The 20,142-nt window shown below is 33.6% G+C and overlaps 3 protein-coding genes across 4 annotated transcripts; 1 reads left to right on the forward strand and 2 right to left on the reverse strand.

Annotated features, from left to right (window-relative positions):
• Positions 1-1,309: 1,309 nt before the first annotated feature.
• On the forward strand, positions 1,310-7,316 carry LOC140794508 (uncharacterized methyltransferase At2g41040, chloroplastic). Of its 2 annotated transcripts, none has more exons than XM_073146594.1 (8): positions 1,310-1,514; positions 2,694-2,794; positions 2,879-3,019; positions 4,766-4,847; positions 5,129-5,322; positions 5,756-5,867; positions 6,638-6,751; positions 6,820-7,316. In XM_073146594.1, the coding sequence occupies exons 1-8, from the start codon at positions 1,374-1,376 to the stop codon at positions 6,955-6,957; spliced, it is 1,023 nt and encodes a 340-aa protein (XP_073002695.1). In that variant the 5' UTR covers positions 1,310-1,373; the 3' UTR covers positions 6,958-7,316. The 2 variants fall into 2 exon arrangements, with proteins under 2 accessions (XP_073002695.1, XP_073002696.1); XM_073146595.1 differs by having other exon boundaries at positions 1,359-1,514; positions 2,616-2,794.
• Positions 7,317-8,382: 1,066 nt separating this feature from the next.
• LOC140793351 (receptor-like protein EIX2) lies at positions 8,383-11,722 on the reverse strand. The gene has a single exon (XM_073144782.1). The coding sequence runs from the start codon at positions 11,703-11,705 to the stop codon at positions 9,708-9,710; it is 1,998 nt and encodes a 665-aa protein (XP_073000883.1). The 5' UTR covers positions 11,706-11,722; the 3' UTR covers positions 8,383-9,707.
• On the reverse strand, positions 8,619-9,359 carry LOC140793693 (receptor-like protein EIX2). The gene has a single exon (XM_073145341.1). It carries the CDS (start codon positions 9,357-9,359, stop codon positions 8,619-8,621), a length of 741 nt encoding a protein of 246 aa, XP_073001442.1.
• Positions 11,723-20,142: the final 8,420 nt, after the last annotated feature.

The raw sequence follows: 20,142 nt of genomic DNA on the forward strand, positions 1-20,142 counted from the left end.
ATATCTACATGATTCAATTGATCCTGTTTATTGGATTTATTAAAAGTCTTTCAAAAAGTACCTAAGTATTAAATTTTATACATGGGGTATTCTTGTACAATATAATGCTTAAATAGAAGAAAATCCTTAGGATTTCCATAGTTTAGCTAACCAGTCAGTAGCCCGATTAGCCTCCTTATATCATTACGAGGCGATCAAAATATGAAGAGAGAAAAAGCTGAAAAAAAAAGTCTAAGAAAATGTGCTTGCATTTCTATGACACAATGAGCTTGTGATTAAGAGTGTTGATGAGAATTTTTGAGTTCTAACTCCACAATGATGTTTTAGAGGCATATAAGAAGCTATCTTTTGAGTCAGTCTTCCACTTGAGTAGAGGGGCATCATCTAGGAGCTGTCAAGCGGCATGGCCCAAGTTGCCATTGAGCAAGGCCTTCTTGGACTAGGCTGAGGCTTTTGAGGAGGGACAACGATCTTAAGGATTAGCAATTAAGAGAATAATAAAAGCATTTGGTTCATAGTGGGATGCTTGTGAGAGAAAGCTAATTCATTTCAAGCCTCCCAAAGTTACTACATTCCATGCAGATTGGTTGACACCTTGCCATCTAAATGATCGCTTTGGAGGATCCGTTCTCCTTGGTTCCAGTGGTCCTTGAACCTGAAAGATAAATTTAAATGTAGTTCCATAGCTTGTCACATAGCTCTTGCTCATGAGCAATGTAATAAAATATGATCATCGAGCTCCTCAATGCAAAGTAATACCATGCAGATAGGCATTAGAAGGAAGCCTTCCCCATACTACCTTCCAAAAGAACACTTTAATGTTAGAAGTAATAATAATCTCTACAGCACTTGTTAGCCCTCCCAAACTGACCTATGGTTCTTAGGGTTCTTGGTTTCAAAGAAACGGGCCACAACAGCAAGCCCAAAATAAGCCCTGACCCAGGTGGGCTTCCAGGCATGATTATAGCTCTATTTGATATCATCTAAGCATTTATACTGTGGTGATAAATCTTTAATTACAAAAACTCTTTTTTCTTTTTCTTTTTTACTAAGAAAAGATGATTAAAAATAGCTAATGTTACATGAGTGTTCCGATTTTGAATTTGAACGATACTGACTTAATAAATCAAAACTGAAAAATCTACGATTAAAGAAAAAAAATTCTAAACTCCAAAAAGTAGCTCATAAAAATTAAAAGTTCATATGCATCACAATTCACAATCCCATCCTTCTCCTTTATTTTTCTTTTTAATCTTCATCACATTTGCTAACGAGGAAGATCCCCCCCACAAAAAACCAACGGTCGAAATCCTCACGCGTAAACTATAACTACTCCCAAGTGGCGAGCTTGAGAGAGAGAGAGAGAGAGCGCGATGGGTTCCCTCAAGCAATTTCCCTTCCAAACCCTTCCGAAACCATCAAATTCCCTCCGTGTCCGCCCTCGCTCGGGGCTCCTCCTCCGCCGCCCCTTCCTCGGAGTCCGAGCACGTGCGGCCGCAGTTGCCTCGGAGCCGGTATGCTTCCTCTTGTGATCCAATTCGCCCTAAAGATTTCTCATTTCTTTCTTATTTGATAGAAATTACTAGTCTTTGGATCCCATACCAATCAAAGAGATTGATTTCTATGCAAAGAAAGGTTTCTTGTAGAAAGATTACCATTCTCCTCGTGAACATTTAAGTATGCAACCGTGTTTTGTCGATGTTCCGTTCTTGTATCAGATCAATTGGAGAGCATGGTGTGCTTCTTTAATAGACATTTCGAGATGTATGTAGTAATTGTGGCAGTTCGTATGATCATTCAATTTATTGCATAGAGTGAAGTCATTAGGTGAAAGGAAGCCCTATATGATAATATATAATTTTTTGGGGGGCTTGAAGGCTCTTATTTAAGTGCTTACCTTCTAAATTCACTTGCTCTCTACATGGTTATCCTCTCAGCTTACTTTCTGATGAATAAAAGTTGAAACAACCATGTCTTATGTAAAAAGAAAATAAAGAATGGCTTTTCTCATCCCATTGTTTTCTAAATGGTTCAAATATTTATTTGTTTGTTAGCAAAAGTAATTTTTACAAGCTTTGAGGGGTGTCCATGAAAAAATGAGGTGTTTTGAAGATTATACAGAAGAGACATATTTTATAGGGGTACATAGTAAAAGCCCTTCAAAACTTTCAGATGGCTGTAGGTCATACGGTTTGGGTGACATAAAAATTTGTATGTGTATCATATGGTTTGGGTGCATAAAAATTTGTACGTGTATCATATGGTTTGGGTGAGATAAAAATAAGGATTTTAGAAGGCTATACATGGTAAAAGCTCTTTAAAATTTTTGGATAGCTGAAGGTCTTTATGTTTTGGGTGAGATAAAATCTAGGGTTATTGTATCCAGTAGTAAGGATGGAGAACGCTTCGAGGCCATTGTATTTGATATATTTGCATGTGCTACATCTGTAGAAAGTAACATATAATTTGAAACCAACATCAGCATTAAACTGATTCAAGTTGCCAACGCACATTGCACCTGTAATATCTTTGGTAATAGGAGTATTGTAATTTCGCCTTTTCTTTTCGGCCATGCTTAAATAAAGCACCTTCTGTAATTTCACTATGTTTTTCAGGAACAACTTGCTTTGTTAACTTAAGATCCTCTCAGTTTCTATATGAATGGGAAACTTCATGACGAGACTACTTTTCAGGAGACTCAAATTCAGCAAGATAATTCTTTGAAGGCTGACTTACTTGCCTGCCCAATTTGCTATGAACCACTGATAAGGAAAGGGCCTTCAGGTTTTAACTTGTATGTATTTATGATTCTGATATTGAGTTATCAATTGACTGCATGAGCCATTTTGTGAAATTCTTTGCTCTCCATGAGTGGCAGGCCAGCAATCTATAGGTCTGGATTCCAGTGCCAAAAGTGCAATAAGTCATTCAGCAGCAGAAATGTCTTTGTGGACCTCACAATTACTTCAGGAACAAAAGAGTACAGTGAAACAAAGCCTGCTAGAACTGAGCTCTTTAGGTATGAACAGAATCATTTCTCTATCCTTTATGCATCAACTTGGATATAGTGGTTTTTGCTAGTAATTTAATTTATTTTGTGAAAGATAATCAGTTTTATCCTTAGTTTCAGAATATGTTGCTGATGTGAGGTTTAAAAGTCAACCTGTTGCTACATATTTGAAATTTAAACTTAGAACAATCCTTATGCGAGAATATGCTTTTCATTTGCACCTTGTCATATTACAAAAAAAATTATGTTGCTTTCGATACTGAATTACTGAATATTTCTTTTTTCTTTTTTCCTTTCTATAATTTCCATTTGGAATGTGAGACATCTGTGCGCTTAATTAGAGAATCAGGAACATCTGACATAGAAGTAGCAAGAAAAGCATTCTGTCAAATATATTGGTACAATTAGTTGCTGCTCTTTTGCCTTGTTAGTCCACATTTAAGGTGTTATTTCATTGTAGGCTTATCATGAGTGTCTTAAATACTTATTCTAGGTTTCAGCTTTGTTCTTTGAAAACTATGTATCAGGAAAATTGGGAGGAGAATGCTCTCTCTATATATACCACCTTGATTTCTCTTATAGGTTCTCTATTTGGGTTTTCATCTGAGAGGAAGAGAAAGACATAATTACGCAATTTGTTAATATGATTTACAGCAGAAATTGCACTCCAATTTTATAAAGCTATTATTCTGCAGCAAGTACCTAGATAAAATTTAGAAAAGAATAGAGAAAATAAGAGAAAAATACATGTAAATCACAACAATATATGTAGTTCCTTTGAAAATCTACCTCTACTCCTGAGGACAATGTAGCATTTTTAAGGTATTGTGGTGATAATCTTGCTTGCAAGATATCTTTAAATCCTACCTTGCTTGCACAACTGTTAAAGGAACATGTCATACTAAAATTCTTTTATCCTCACAAATATTCTCTTCTATAGACTATGTGGCAGTCTTCCATCTCAGTCTCAGTGTCAGGGCCTTGCAATTCCTTTGGCCCTTGTATAGGCATACTTAAGAGGCCGTTTTGTTAGTACTGTAGCTCATGACAGCAAGACATCAGCATAGAAGATAATTTAAGATTTATTACATCAAGTATCTTAGTTCTATCTAGACTTCTTAGCTAATTCAACAGTGTTGATTAATTATATTTTAGCTAGGTTCTGACAATGCTAAGCACTTTTCATTCAATAGTATGACAAGGATGGTTAGACAATAGACATCCCCCTAGTGTTCCAGAGAGCATATGCATTGTGCATGCATAAGTCCAAATGATAGAACTGAACGAAGCATTAGATCGAACTATTTGCGGCAGCTATATGAGTCTTTTTTTTTTCCTTCATTCAGATCTATTTTGATTCAGGTTTTAGAAGTCAAGCATTTAAATTTTCTAGGAGATGCCCAACTGATATGTAGATCTACATTGAAAGCTGATATTAAGTTGTTAGCGGAACTCTTATTTGCTTATCTATCAATCTTAGTATGTGGTTGTGGTATTGCTCAACACTCTATAATCTATTCTATAAAGGCATTATTACCGGGATAATGAAATTTTAGAGCTTGTCTATCTTGTATGATAAATGAATAATAAGGTATTTTTATTGTTTTTTGTTCTCTCAACTGTAATCTGTATACATTTTATTGATGTACTTCTTTTTTGTGGTAGTATCTTTCTTATTATATAATGATATTTCACCTTTCAAGATCTAGACTTTGAATAAGCTAAATTTTCGTAATCTTATCTTGATTATATTAGGAGCCCACTGGTCTCATTTCTTTACGAAAGAGGATGGCGTCAGAACTTCAACCGGAGTGGCTTCCCAGGTCCTGATGAAGAGGTATTCTTGTGATCATTGTTGTTGTTTTCTTTTTTGGTGGACTATATCTTATTATCAAGATTTCATGGAAGGGCCTCTCTACAGATATATTTTGTGTTATTACTTAGTATATGGATAATACATTATTGACTCAGTAGTCCACCCAAAACCTTGCTGGTACTCTATTATTTTTGTCCAAATGAAATGCATTGAAATTCTTATTAGTGAACCAAGCATTCTCATGATAGGAGAATCTCCAAGTATTAAATTACATGTTTCTGATTTGTTATTGGGTTTGGCAGTTCAGCATGGCTCAGGAATATTTCCAATCAGTAGCAGGTGGTCTGCTTGTAGATGTGAGCTGCGGTAGTGGCTTGTTTTCTAGAAAGTTTGCAAAATCTGGATCTTATTCCGCTGTTATTGCTTTGGATTTTTCTGAGAATATGCTTCGCCAATGCTATGAGTTCATCAAGCAAGATGATTCTTTATTAAATACGTAAGTGTTTGATCATACTACATACTGCATACTTTCACTAATATGGTCGTTGCAGACTGCTGCGAGGACTTCGATTTTTATTTCCAATAAAGAGAATTCATACAAACTCCTTTCTTGTCATCTTCATTTTCAAATTTGCAATAATGAAATCATACTCCATGATCATCTCGCTAGTTGACAATATCTCAAGAACCAGTTTGATATAGTGAACAATATGGGAGTTTTGTGTTCAGAGATTATTGTACTACAAGGCCTATGAAGAATTTCATGAATATAAATCAAAATCATGATGTTGTCTTGTAAAATGAATGATTAAGTCCTTAGTTCAGTCCATTATAGAGCCATCCATCATTACATTTGAGGTTTTCCAACAGCTACTGAATTATGTTTGTGTGGTTGTGCCTTACTGATGCTTTCTTTTGTTTATAAATAGAAATCTTGCTCTTGTAAGGGCAGATGTTTCAAGGCTTCCTTTTGCATCATGTTCAGTCGATGCTGTTCATGCTGGTGCTGCACTGCACTGTTGGCCCTCTCCTTCAAATGCTGTAAGACCTTCATCCCTTTCTTCAGCTGTTGAGTGCGGAACTGACTCTGAATTGTTAATTAGTTTCTGGTACACTGACTACTTCATGTTGAGAGAAACTTATGTTCCAAAGATGTAGTGCAATACTGAGTTGTGAGGTGTTCTTTTAGTTTTTCATATTCTTACAAGGTCACAGTTGACAAAGATATAGTGTTCTATTGGCTTAAACAATATTAAGTTTTCTATAGATATAAAAGCAATAGTTTAATGTCATCAGAGTTTAGTGCATTAATTGATGTTAATTTATACAGTTGCATCCAACCACCAGTTAGAATTTTATTTTGCAGTTACAAAAGATATGATTAAATTGCTTTGGTTTGTGACAAGTAAGCGAACTGACTCTTCACTAAACCACTGTTAATTCAAACTAGTGATCACATCCATAACATGCTTGATTAAGTATGCAGCATGAATTATCATTCCTTTTCAATTGGATTAATTACCAGAAATAGAATGTAGTAACTACCTTCAGATCTTAAAATGAATAAAAATGTAGTGATGTGTCTGAATGTTGTTAGTATCGAGTATTATTAACGGAGTTCAGTGTCTTCCTTGATCTATGAACGTCTTAAAAGATAAATCAAACACAGAAAGGGCTACTGTTCAATGGTCAATACTACTACTTGCTATGGAATGTCGTGCCATTTTGCCTTGTCCTTCTAGTGCAGTTCGCTGTATGTCATAGATTATTGGTTAACTGTTGCAAACTGATAACTCCGGTGATGTTTCTAGGTAGCTGAAATAAGTCGTATCCTGAAAAGCGGTGGTGTCTTTGTGGCTACTACATTCTTATCATCACCCTTGAATAGTCCTCTATCTGCTGAAGCATTGAGGCCTTTAAGACAGGTAAATGGTCATCACTACATTTTTCCATACTGATTCAATTGAGCTGATTTTTGTATGGATTAATACAGTTCGTTGGACAATCAAACAACAACTACAATTTTTTTACTGAGAAAGAGATAGAAGACCTGTGCAAATCTTGTGGACTAATCAATTATACCAGTGATGTTCGAAGGGCGTTTATCATGTTCTCTGCACAAAAGCCGTAATACAGGATGGTTATTGAGCTCTATCAGGCCACGGTATAATCTCACCTTGGTTGAGCAGTGTTAGAGAATAAGATTACGAATCTAAGGAGAAAGCTGTTTCAGCTGGTTTCGTCGACAAGGCAAGAGACCAATTTGCAAGCATTTATAAGTACTGTTAAATACCGAAACACGCTATAGATCTGATCAAATTAGAACAATGTATATTTTTTCCATTTTTTTACACGTTCCCCAATTACATACGTCAGTGGGGATTATGGTCTATTTTTGAGGATGATGAAGGCCATCTCCTGATGTATATACTATATAGTTCATTATGGAATTTTCTATTCCTTATTGAAACTTCAGAGTACTCCTTTTAATCACATTTCGTACTTAGAATCAGGACACCAAATTAGTAGTTTTCTTACAGCTAATAATCATATATGCGATTTAGTATATGGATAACATTGGTTGTTCAACAAAAACAGTTTGCCTTTTCTGTGCAATTGCCTGCAAAATGTATAAGAACTCTACACAGGATATAATTTTTGACAAATTTTTTCTACACAGGATATAATTTTTGACAAATTTAGGATATAATTTTTGATAAATACTCCTGGATTTAGTTGATGTTGTTCCTATTTAAGCTGAAATGTAAATAAGCAAGTGGCCCAAGATTTTGTGATATTACCCAAAGACGGACTCAAAGTGGATTTCAGAGAAGTTAAGCTTTCATCTCTCATTTTTATTATAGGCTTTTGACTATCTGTGTATGGAGAAAACAAATAGATCAGAGCAAACTTATTTCTTAATTGTTGGTTGACTATTTGGAAGTGCTATCTGGTTGACATCCTATCCATAGGATGCAAAGAGAGAAGCATCTGCTGGATGGTTAAAAACGTAGTCCATTGCAGTGAAAACTAATCAATCTGCTGGTTGAAAAAGCCGCCGTCGACGTCCGAATTCACCGGACTTTATAAAAGCAAAATGTGATCTTTGGTGAGTCGAGGAGTATGCATATGATGAGAGAAGTATAGCTTTTTCACGCACTAAAGCTGTTCGATAGAATGCCTCTGGAGAAGGTTGGAATATCAAACTAAATAGGAGTGAGGGCGATGAAAGACTATTAGATTGATTATCATTTAATTAATTCCTAGATTAGATTATTATTAACTTATTATTTATATTTTTTATTTGGTTTTTTGGTTGCCTATCTATTAATCGGTTCTATTTCTTGGAATAAATTGTGATATTCCAATGAAATTTTATTTATCATCCACATCTAAGAGTATGATATTACTTTATTTCATTGTCAACATGACCATAGAGCATCATTACAAGTCCATCTGATTGTTGTCAATGAGAAATGTAGTAAAAAGAAGGGTAAATTACACTCTACTCCTGTGTTTTGGATCAATTACAGCATACTCTAGTATACTTTAAGCATTTATTTAACCCCCCCTAAAAGGAGTAATCAAAGTATTATTTATGATATAGAATGTGCTGCTACAATTACATATCTGATACAGATGAGCCAGAAGAGATCAAATGACCAACATATTTGATACATACATACCTACCTTTTTATTTATTTATTAAGTGTGATCGAGCACACAGTTTAGCAACACACATTGGCCAATCTCCTTGGAAACTCCCCAGTAGCAGCACTAGACTCCTCTGTTTTATTTCTTCTTGATTCTGGCAAACAGTCTAGCCCAATTGAGAACCATAAACACATAGATCTTATCGTATGTGTTGTCAATGAAGATAAAGTAAGCAGTCCTCCAGGTGCTCTTCAACAGCAAGGGACCAAACACCAACCAAAACCCTGTGGCAAATCCAAGACCCATGGAGAGATAGAAAGACGACATGTCATCTTCATCTTTGTATTCTGGAAGAGCATCCAGAATTGTGTCATTTCCTGAACAATCTTTAGAAACAGGAGGCCCACACAGATTTACGTTGCCTTCGTAGATAGATGAATCATTGAGTGTCTGGAGCTGGTGCCCTGTTGGTATTCTTCCCGAGAGATTATTGTAGGACAGGTTCAAATAAACTAAAGAAGTTAAAGCTGATAGATTTGAAGGAATCTGGCCAGAAAGCTCGTTGTTTGATAGATCAAGAGATTCCAATGATAGTAGGCCACCTATTGTCTCTGGAATATTTCCAATCAATTGATTTTTGGACAAATCCAAGTTTATTAATCTAGCAAGGGCACCTATCTCTTCAGGGATCTCTCCTGTCAGATAGTTGCTTGATAAATCAAGGCTCACCATGAGTAAGCTAATGTTTGTGTAGTATTCCAAATGTTGCCCTTTCATGGTCACTGATAAGTCAAAGACGAGATCATCGGCAGGATCATTATACTCTGTAGTACCATCACGGATAATAAAATCAAAAGAAGTGCGGGTGATTGTAGTCATTGCTGTTAAGTTCACTAGAGATGGAGGTATAGTTCCTGATAAATTGTTGTGAGCAAGGTCCAAAACTTGAAGATTATTAAGTTTCGAAAGTTGAATAGGAATATGTCCAGAAAACATATTAGACCTTAATAGGAGGAAACTTAACATTGGTAATCTTTTAGCTATTTGTGTAGGTAAGTTTCCAAAGAAGTTATTATAGGAAAGATCAAGAAAAGTAAGTTGTGGGCATCCCAGGGTGAACAAAGGGAATTCACCAGAGAGATTATTGTTGCTGAAGCTTATAATGTAAAGTTGTGAACTTACAGGTTTGAGGTTGCTGTGATTGGCTTTAGAAGATTTACTACTTGTCTAGCATCGTGGAAGTTCTCCCAATAAGTGGTTGTTCGATAGATCCAGTATTAGTAAGGACTGCAGTTGGTTGCACATAGATGATGGGATGGGGCCACTAATAAGATTGTTTGAGAGAAGCAACCTCTCCAGTTGTATAACTCCAAGATTCGGTGGCAGTGGCCCAGATAGATAATTTCTTGAGAGATCTAAATTACAAAGACCTGTCGGTAACTTCGGTACTCCACCTTCGAGACGATTTGACCCCAAATTTATAGAAGATGCCGCAGACATGAATTCTAGACTCATCGGCAATACTCCGCTAATATGATTGTGGGAGAGATCAAGATATGTGAGCTGAGGCATTACATGCCAGAACCAATCAGGCATCCTATCAGCTATTTCTGCACCAGACATGTATAACAAAGTAATGTCAGTTTGTCCTCGTATCCATGCAGGAAAATGGGGTCCCAGATTGCAGGAGCCAAAATCTGCCTCTTCCAATTTGAATGGAGGGATCCAATTTGGGTCTAATACAATGGTCAGAGAGTTATTGCTCAAATATATGTACTTTAATTTTATTAGGCTTGCAAAATGATCTTCTATCATGGTGCCATCCAAGTGATTGGAACTCAAGTCCAACATACTCAAATTACTGAGCTTTCCCATCCCTAAAGGTATGGAACCGACGAGGTTATTGTAACTAAGATCAAGAACCCTTAGACTGCTCATATGAGCGATGCAACTTGCCAGACTTCCAGTAAAATTATTTTCAAACAAGGACAATGACTGTACCTTGTGTGGCAACCTCTCCATCAATTCTGCTATTTCATCACTGAACTGATTATATGATAGATCAAGAAATTCCAAGTTGTGTAGATTCTCCAAAGTCCCTGGTATCACGCTGGAGAGATCGTTGTCCCATAGCAGAAGCTGTTCAAGGGAGGTCATGTTTCCCAATAATCGCCCATCAGGAATAGAACCATGAAGCAAGTTACTCGAAAGATCAAGACTCACAAGTGAGGTGAAGTTTGAAGAGTACTTAAAGAGGACAGATAGTGTGGTGTTGAGGTTACAATTGGATAGGTCGACTCTTAGAGAAGATGGAAGCATGCTCAATGATTCGACCATGCTCAAATCATTCCATGATAGGTCAAGCTCGTCCAAGTTGTGAAGATTCTTCAAAGTCCTTGGTATCCCGCCGGAGAGATCATTGCTCCTTAGTAGAAGCTGCTCAAGGGAGGTCATATTTCCTAGTAGCCCATTAGGAAGAGGACCATGAAGCGAGTTGTATGAAAGATCAAGACTCACAAGTGTAGAAGAGGAATTAAAGAGGGAAGAGAGTGTGGTGTTGAGATTACAACCGAATAGGCGAAGGACTCTTAGAGAAGATGGAAGCATGCTCAATGGTTGGACCCAATTGATGACGACAACACTGAGGTCCACACCAGTCATGTCAAGATGCCTCAAAAAAGAGAGACGTGGTAACCAAGCTACCAAATCTACTGACTGCAAAGTATTCTCAGCAAGATCAAGATATAGCAACTTAGAGAGATTGCCTAGCTGAGGAGGTATGCTACCACTGAATCCTGTAAAGCTGAGATTGAGATACCTCAAGTTCTTGAAGGAGCCCATGAATTCTGGTATCCTCTGACCTCCAAAGTAATTGCTGCTTAGGTCAAGGTATCTGAGATTCTTTAGAGTCGACAGAGAAGGGCTGATATCACCGCCCAATATTGGATTGCCATAATAAATGTCATATACTTGAAGATTGCACATGTTGTGGAGGTCAAGCTTAACAACATTGTCGGTCAAGTTGCTACACGTCACGCCCCACCATTGGCAGCAGTCTTGGCCTTTCCAAGAAGGTAAGAGCTCTCGAGTATATTTAATGCCTGTTTTGAAGGAGAGAAGAGCATCCCTCTCCTGCGGAATGCAGCTACCTACGGCTTTCAAGGAGAGAGATGGAGAGATGAGTAGGAGAAGCCAAACCATTAGTATTACTGCTCGGTTTGCCATTAAAGCAATTTCTAGCTTTTATGGCAACTAAGATAAGCTTAGATATCGATTAAACTTCATATATATATTGATCAACATAGTAGGTCAAGGTCTAAAGAAGCATAGAAATTACTATGACTTGTTGACTTGGTGATATAAGAAAAATAGGATTCCACATCCTATTGAAAAATAGTGGAAATTGCCTTGGTTCGTGGAATTCTATGAAAGTAAATAAGAGCTAGAGTATGAAAATTATATTAATAATTTCTAAACATTATATTTGCTAAATTATACCTCTCTGGGTAAATAAGATTTTGAAAAATTTGCACAAGAAACCCAACTTTATCATATTTCTTTTTAAAAAAAATCCATATATTTGACCAAAAATATTCTTTTAACACTATTGAATTAATTTTAACTCACAAACAAAGAATATTTCATTTATAACACTTTTCATGGCAATATGTATTTTACTCACCTATTACTCACCTACCATGACTAAATGCGCACTTGGCTCTATATTTAATATTTAATATTTAATTACTCACCTATTACTCTCCTCTCAAAACGCAACATTTTAAGTTAGAAAATATGAGGAAATTATTATTAAATGCAATGTAGTGGGGATATATGGAGCATTTTATGTCCGCAAATATAATAAAAGATATTAAAATTTTACATAAATATATATTACTACTACTGCTTTACATCCAATTAAGAATATTTTCATCATTTGATATAATACATAATTATTTTCCAATGGAAATTCACTATCCTGAAATATTTTAGTAACAACGTTATATTAGATCAAATATAATTATTACTCTTTACACTAGTATTCAATGAAATACTAGAATAGTTTATATCGATATTAGCTCTGATCTTGTGATATTAAAAATCAGAATACATCTTTAATAAATTGGCCATATTCGACGAGAAAAAAAATACCTAGTAGTTTACACTTTTATAAAAGAATATTTTTTATTTTTTATATTCTAAAAATAATTATAACTGGTCAAGATAAATAATATCTCTCACTGTCACCATCACCGTCACTGTCACCGTCACCTTTGGAATCTAACTTAGATTTCACAATGTAGTGGGGATATATGGAGCATTTTATGTCCGCAAATATAATAAAAGATATTAAAATTTTAGATAAATATATATTACAACTACTACTTTACATCCTATCAAGAATATTTTCGTTATTTCATATAATACATAATTATTTTCCAATGAACATTCACTATCCTAAAATACTTTAATAACAACGTTATATCAAATCAAAAATAATTATTACTCTTTATACTAGTATTCAACGAAATATTAGAATAGATTATATCAATATTAGCTCTAATCACCTGATATTAGAAATTAGAATACTTCTTTTATAATTAGCCATATTCTAAGACAAACAAAAAACCCAATAGTTTAAGCTTTTATAAAAGAATATATTTTATATTTTATATTCTAAAAGTAATCGTAATTGATCAAGCTAAATAATAACTCTCACCGTCACCATCACCATTACCACCACCACCACCTCCATCATCACCATCACCATCACTATTGAAGGAGAGAGATGGAGGTATGGAGTGATGCATACGCCCAAATCATTAGGAATTACTGTTAGGTTTCCCAATATATGTTTATATGGAATTTTTAGAGTAGTCTCTACTCCACTTTTTTTATTTCACTCACCTATTATGATAAAAAAAGACCAATTCTTTTACTCCCTTATTAGGCTAAGTTGTGTTCAAATTAATTTAAAAAATTAACGCATTGGTTTCCTTTTTCCTTTTAGGGAAAATAATATTGTAGAGCTCCAACTATAATAAGTTTATAATGCATGAGTTTTTTGTTTTCTCTTTTGCAAATTTTCCTAACATTTTAAATTAGATTGTGGGGATGATTTTTTTCCTTAATGATTTTGGATAAGTTGCATGACCTGACTAAGTCAGTCTTGACATTTAAATTCACCACTAATATAGTTTTCATATCCTATCTTTTTGACTATTGTCTTTTTATGGAATTCCACAAACTAATACAATATTCAGTATCATTCAATGAACTGTATTTTTGTAGTTTTATTGTGGAATTTTATATATCATACACTGAACACTAGTCGGTCAATGATTCATAGTAACAAACTAACTATCAGCGTGTCATTAACAAACTAACGTAAGTTTTAGTTTATGGAATTCTAAAGACAGAAAATGACCAAATAGATGAGTACAAAATCTATAGTTGTGGTTGTGAAATTTCAACTTTAAGATTGTCTAAGTCATATAACTTATGACATAACATTGCCTAGTTTAAAAGAGAAAGTGACTTACAACTTTTATAATTAATTCAATTTTGTAAAATTAAAACTAGTTCAATGATCTGGTACTCCAAAGAACTAAGCAAAACTTGTGACTTCTATAATTAGTTAGATCTCCTTAATCTTCAATAGTGTTGCACCATTAATCAGACAAATACCCATATCTAATCCTAAACTCATAATGATAAGCTGCATAACTTGAGACAATCTTGATTCTGGAATTCCACAACCGTCGTTATAATTTTTGTACTCTAACTTTCCTTCTTTCAAATTTTACAAATCAATACAATTTTCAGCATTTTTCAACCGACCGCGTTTTAACGGTCATGTTGTGGAATTCTATATTTTAACAATTCATAGTTATAAGCTAACAGTCAAACACATCATTAGACCTTGTTTACTGGTAGAGTACCTGATAGTCTATTTCATCCTCTCAAGCAGTTGCCTCATAGTGGGTTCTCTTTCTCTTCAATCCGATTAATTCCTCAATGCTTCCCTCATCGTCGAAATATCACTCAGGTACATTTTATCAAACAACTGTGCTGCCAGATTTGGAGCACGAGTGGCGTGCACTGTAGTGCTTTAAATTGTGATAAAATAGGATTCCAACTGTAAAAAGTCTATTAGGTAGGAGCTTTTTTACAAATTTCCACAAGATTTAAGATTAAACTGAAGTGAGACAATCATGATGTTGATATTTGATAACAACTAATACCGATAATTAGTTTTCTTACTATATTTTTTCATTTTATTTTATTTTATTTTTTATGAATTCAACAATTTATTAAAAAAATGATACACATAAAAATACTAAAATATTAAGTATTTTATTATTAAAAATACTAAAGAAAATATATAAATAGAAAGTTTATAAAGTCATAATTTTATGCTCGGTTATTTATTTAATTATAAAACTTTATAAAAATCACTATGTGACTTCTATGCTCAGAATCTTAAAAGAAAGACTAGGTTTGAATTATGAGGCTCATTCTGCAATTGGGACTTGGTTGAGCTTGATTATAACTCTAACGACTTGACCTACCTACCTCAACTTAATTAATGTAATAATATTTATTAGGTTTTAATATTTCATTGTTAGTGGAGCCTGCTCACTCCCGATCTTAACCTGATTGATCGATGAGTCGAGCTTGGATCGAGCTACAAGCGCATAGATATTCTGTAATAATTTAGTCTTCTCAAGCACTACAATAATGGAGCAACAACATACCCTAACGTTGTCTTCTGATTATAATTACCCCATAATTTGGTGTTGTGATTCTAAGTAGGAAATGTGATTAAAAGAGTATTCCAACTTTTCAATAAGGAATAGAAAATTCCATAATAGACTATATAATAAATACATTAGGAGATGGACTTCATCATCCTAAAAAATAGACTATAATTCCCAGTGACAAATATAACCGAGGAATGTGTGAAAAATAGAGAAATAGATATATTTGTTTTAATTTGATTAGATCTATAGGGTGTTTCATTTGTTAACAATAATTATAAATGCTCGCCAGTAAATTAACTGCTATAATTGATTAGCCCACAAGATTTGAACAAGTTTTCATCTTTTTCTTAGAAAAATAGTTGTTAGAATATAAAATGTAAAAATTATTGTTCTCTAAGCCTCCGTTCACTTCTGGAGTAGAATTAGTTTTCTTGAATAAGCTTTGTTATTCTGATGTAGTAACTAAACAACAACTTAGCTTCTCTTAGTATACTAATTCATTATTCTCTCTCATCTTATTTTATATAAAATTTTAAAAATAATTAAATAATTATTCAAAAATACTATTTCAACCCTAAAATAAACAACACTTAATTAACTATAGCTTTAGCTATAGTTGAGATTCTCTCTCTCCTCTCTCTCTCATCTCGAAATACAACATTTTAAGTTAGGAAATACAGGGAAATTCTTATTAAATGCAATGTAATGGGATATATGGAGCATTTATGTAATGGGATATATGGAGCATTTTATGTCCACAAATATAATAAAAGATATTAAAATCTTAGATAAATATATATTACTACTACTACTTTATATCCTATCAAGAATATTTTTGTTATTTGATATAATACATAATTATTTTCCAATGAAAATTCATTATCCTAAAATATTTAATAACAACGTTATATCAAATCAAATATAATTATTACTCTTTATACTAGTATTCAACTAAATATTAGAATAGATTATATCAATATTAGCTCTAATCTCCTGATATTAAAAATTAGAATACTTCTTTTATAATTGGCCATATTCTAAGACAAAAAAAAACGCAATAGTTTAAGCTTTTATAAAAGAATATATTTTATATTTTATATTCTAAAAGTAATCGTAATTGATCAAGCTAAATAATAACTCTCACCGTCACCATCACCATCACCATCACTATTGAAGGAGAGAGATGGAGGTATGGAGTGATGCATACGCCCAAATCATTAGGAATTACTGTTAGGTTTCCCAATATATGTTTATATGGAATTTTTAGAGTAGTCTCTACTCCACTTTCTTTTATTTCACTCACCTATTATGATAAAAAAAGACCAATTCTTTTACTCCCTTATTAGGCTACGTTGTGCTCAAATTAATTTAGAATATTAACGCATTGGTTTTTTTTTTCATTTTAGGGAAAACAATAATGTAGAGTTCCAACTATAAAAAGTTTATAATGCATGTGTTTTTTGTTTTCTCTTTTGCAAATTTTCCTAACATTTAAAATTAGATTGTGTGGATGATTTTTTTCCTTAATGATTTTGGATAAGTTGCATGACCTGACTAAGTTAGTCTTGACATTTAAATTCACCACTAATATAGTTTTCATATCCTATCTTTTTGACTATTGTCTTTTTATGGAATTCCACAAACTAATACAATATTCAGTATCATTCAATGAACTGTATTTTTGTAGTTTTATTGTGGAATTCTATATATCGAACCCTAAACACTAGTCGGTCAATGATTCATAGTAACAAACTAACTATCAACGCGTCATTAACAAACTAACCCAAGTTTTGGTTTATAGAATTCTAGAGAAAGAAAATGACCAAATAGATGAGTATAAAATCTATACTAGTGGTTGTGGAATTCTAACTTTAAGATTGTCTAAGTCATATAACTTATGACATAACATTGCCTAGTTTAAAGAGAAAGTGACTTGCAACTTTTATAATCAATTCAATTTTGTAAAATTAAAACTAGTTCTATGAACTAAGCAAAACTTGCGACTTCTATAATTAGTTAGATCTCCTTAATTTTTAGCAATCAGCATTGAGTAGCACATAGATCCTTCTCTTTAATAGTATTGCATCATTAATCACACAAGTACCCACATCTAATCCTAAACCCATAATGATAAGTTGCATAACTTGAGGCAATTTTGGTGCTGGAATTCTATAACCATCGTTATAATTTTTGTACTCTAGCTTTGTCTTTTTAGAATTCTATAAATCGATACAATTTTCAGCATCTTTCAACAACCGTGTTTTTAATGGTCGTGTTATGGAATTCTATATTTCGTTAGACTAGCTGATTAATAATTCATAGTTACAAGCTAACACTAAACATATAATTAGACTTTGTCGACATAGAGTACCTAATAGTCTACTTCCTCTACTCAAGCAATTGTCACATAGTGAGTCCTCTTCAAACCGATTAATTGCTCAGTGCTTCTCTTGTCAACAAATATTCTCATGGACATTTTATCAAACAACTGTAGTGTCATTTAGCACTGTCTTATTGTAGCTAAACTTTGAGCATGAGTAGTCCAACTTGATAAATTAGAGGGTTCGATGTATAAAAATAAATAAATTATGGTGTAAACCTCAATCAGATAAAACGTAGGGTGTTAAATTCAAATTTCTCTTTTCTAATTATGAAATACAAAATGAGATAAATTAGATTTTCTAACATTTGGAAATTGGAATAGAGGTGATCACTGGGTCGAGTTGATTGGGCTTGAGACTTTTCTTTGTAGCCCGTGAGATATCGGCACGACTTATCAAAAATATTTTATCATAGTGGCTCGAGTGTAGTAGCCCACGGGTTAAGTCTTTCGTAACAAAACTTTGGATGTAGACTAAAATATCATATGATAAGCCGGCATAGCAAGTTGATCTTTTAAGTCGGGTGGACAAAAGCTTAGCCCATCCCACCCATTACCATTTCGGACTCGTGTGAGGTCCGGCCCAAATTGGGTTGCGACAAAGCTTAGCCCAATCAGAGTCATGCTAGTTTGGGCCGAATTCGAGTGGGCTGAGCCAGATTCCGACATCTACTTTAGAACAAGAGTGTTCACTTCAATAGAGCTCTTCAAAGCTTGGGGTGAGCTGTCTGTGAGGTGCAATGCCACCTTTGGAACAAGAGTATTCACTTAGAACTGAGTTCTTTATCTAGTTAGGCAGGGCTGTTAGGAATGAAACAAAATTCTAACCCCACCCAACATTATATATAGTTATTATGATTGAATGATTATTAGAATATTAGTTTATTTCACCACGGCTATATCTTTTAGCTCAAGTTGACTTCAATCAAATTTAGATCAGACTGATCGAAACTGCAACAAGTAGGTTATTGATTAAGTAAAAGCCTGCACTCAACATTAATCAATCTTCATTATTTCAGTCTACAATCAATCTGCATATGTTTACATGCACTTTAACTAGCTCAAAATGAGATGTTGCACATAAATATAATGTATTCCAAATATTATAATGATAAAAATAATCCTAAGTATACTCACTTATTAGCATGTTTTCATATAAAGAGTACCATAACTTGCAAATTTTATCACACATATGCACATAATTCTAAATTTTATAATTATATAATTACTCTTGAAATATAGATATTATTACAAAATATTTATATCACATATATAAATCGTCATGCTGTCTTGCAATATATAAGATGGTATTCTATATAGAACAATAAGATAGAGATATTTTGGTAATCTTATTTACCGAAGAATATTTAAAAGTGCACACCATATAAAATTCTATGTTATATTATCAAATTTATGTTCAGAAAACAAAATATAATACTTGTTCTATACCTCATGAATATTTTAGGAATTTTACCCAATGCCATAGTATTTTAGGCGTTTGGTTTGGCAAGTGCTAAATGATGTACAATGGTACCATATGCCATCTTCAGCCTAAGTTGTTCATTAGATAAGCTTTAGACTGTATCTTAACAAAAAACTAGAGTATAAAAATTCTATTAATGATTATTGAATTTTAGCATCACGATTCTATTAAGTCATGCAGCTTGTGCCGTAGCCGTATCAAATTTTAAGCAAAATAATTACCTCCTCTTGAATTATCCCATAGTTGGTTTAAATTATGTCTTTTCCTTTTATAAGTTTAGGATGTATTTGATCATAGGAAAGCAAAGAAAATGTGGGTAGTTTTAGAAAATGCCCCACTTTATATTATTTGGTTCAAAAAAGTGAGCTGAGAATTAACTTATAACTTTGCTTTAATTATATTTTATTTATATACATAGTATGTGAGACTAAATTCCTAAAATATAGTTTATTTATAGTTTTTATTCCTACATATATTAATTGGACCAATATCTGACATAGTTGAAAGTGATTATAGTTATTTGGAAAGTAATTATAGTTATTGTAGCCTCCCTTATATTAGGATATGGTTTCCCTTTGACCTTAACTTAGTTAACATTTGTCACCAATAAAATGGATAAGCATAGAGAGTTATATTAATTTTTTTAATTATCAGTTGCAGAAAATAGATCTCTTAATGCAATGAAAGATGACAGGTATTGCAATAATTAGTTAATTACATCTTCTGTAGGGTTGAAAGGTTGGCAAAAAGCAGAGGCATAAAGTGTAAACAGAGTTTTTTTAGTTACAATGAGGCATATGCTGAGTGATTAGAAAACAAGAAGGGAAGGTAAGTGATAGAATTCTGGCTCATAAGCTAGTTGATTGGCAGGTTGAAGAATTCTGTTATTTGAATTGGAGCTATGGAATGGGGATTTGATTTTGTGTTAGTGGGGTTATATATTTTTTGGGATTAAATAGGAACTTCTTCAGTGTTGAAGGTAAAGTTTTGAGGCTCCACAAGTTCAGTTGTTATTATGTGATGAAGAAATATGGA

The sequence above is a fragment of the Typha latifolia genome, chromosome 8, assembly GCF_019914945.1.
Source record: "Typha latifolia isolate L0001 chromosome 8, TyphaL0001v2, whole genome shotgun sequence".
Classification (NCBI taxonomy): domain Eukaryota; kingdom Viridiplantae; phylum Streptophyta; class Magnoliopsida; order Poales; family Typhaceae; genus Typha; species Typha latifolia.

What these genes read in the sequence shown, in the direction of transcription:
- LOC140793351 (XM_073144782.1), bottom strand. Translation starts at nt 11,705, where the DNA reads ATGGCAAACCGAGCAGTAATACTAATGGTTTGGCTTCTCCTACTCATC.
- LOC140794508 (XM_073146594.1), top strand. Translation starts at nt 1,374, where the DNA reads ATGGGTTCCCTCAAGCAATTTCCCTTCCAAACCCTTCCGAAACCATCA. An exon ending in GCTAGAACTGAGCTCTTTAG is followed by an intron (nt 3,020 to 4,765) that starts GTATGAACAGAA and finishes TGATTATATTAG; the next exon opens with GAGCCCACTGGTCTCATTTC. An exon ending in CATTGAGGCCTTTAAGACAG is followed by an intron (nt 6,752 to 6,819) that starts GTAAATGGTCAT and finishes GGATTAATACAG; the next exon opens with TTCGTTGGACAATCAAACAA.
- LOC140793693 (XM_073145341.1), bottom strand. Translation starts at nt 9,359, where the DNA reads ATGACTACAATCACCCGCACTTCTTTTGATTTTATTATCCGTGATGGT.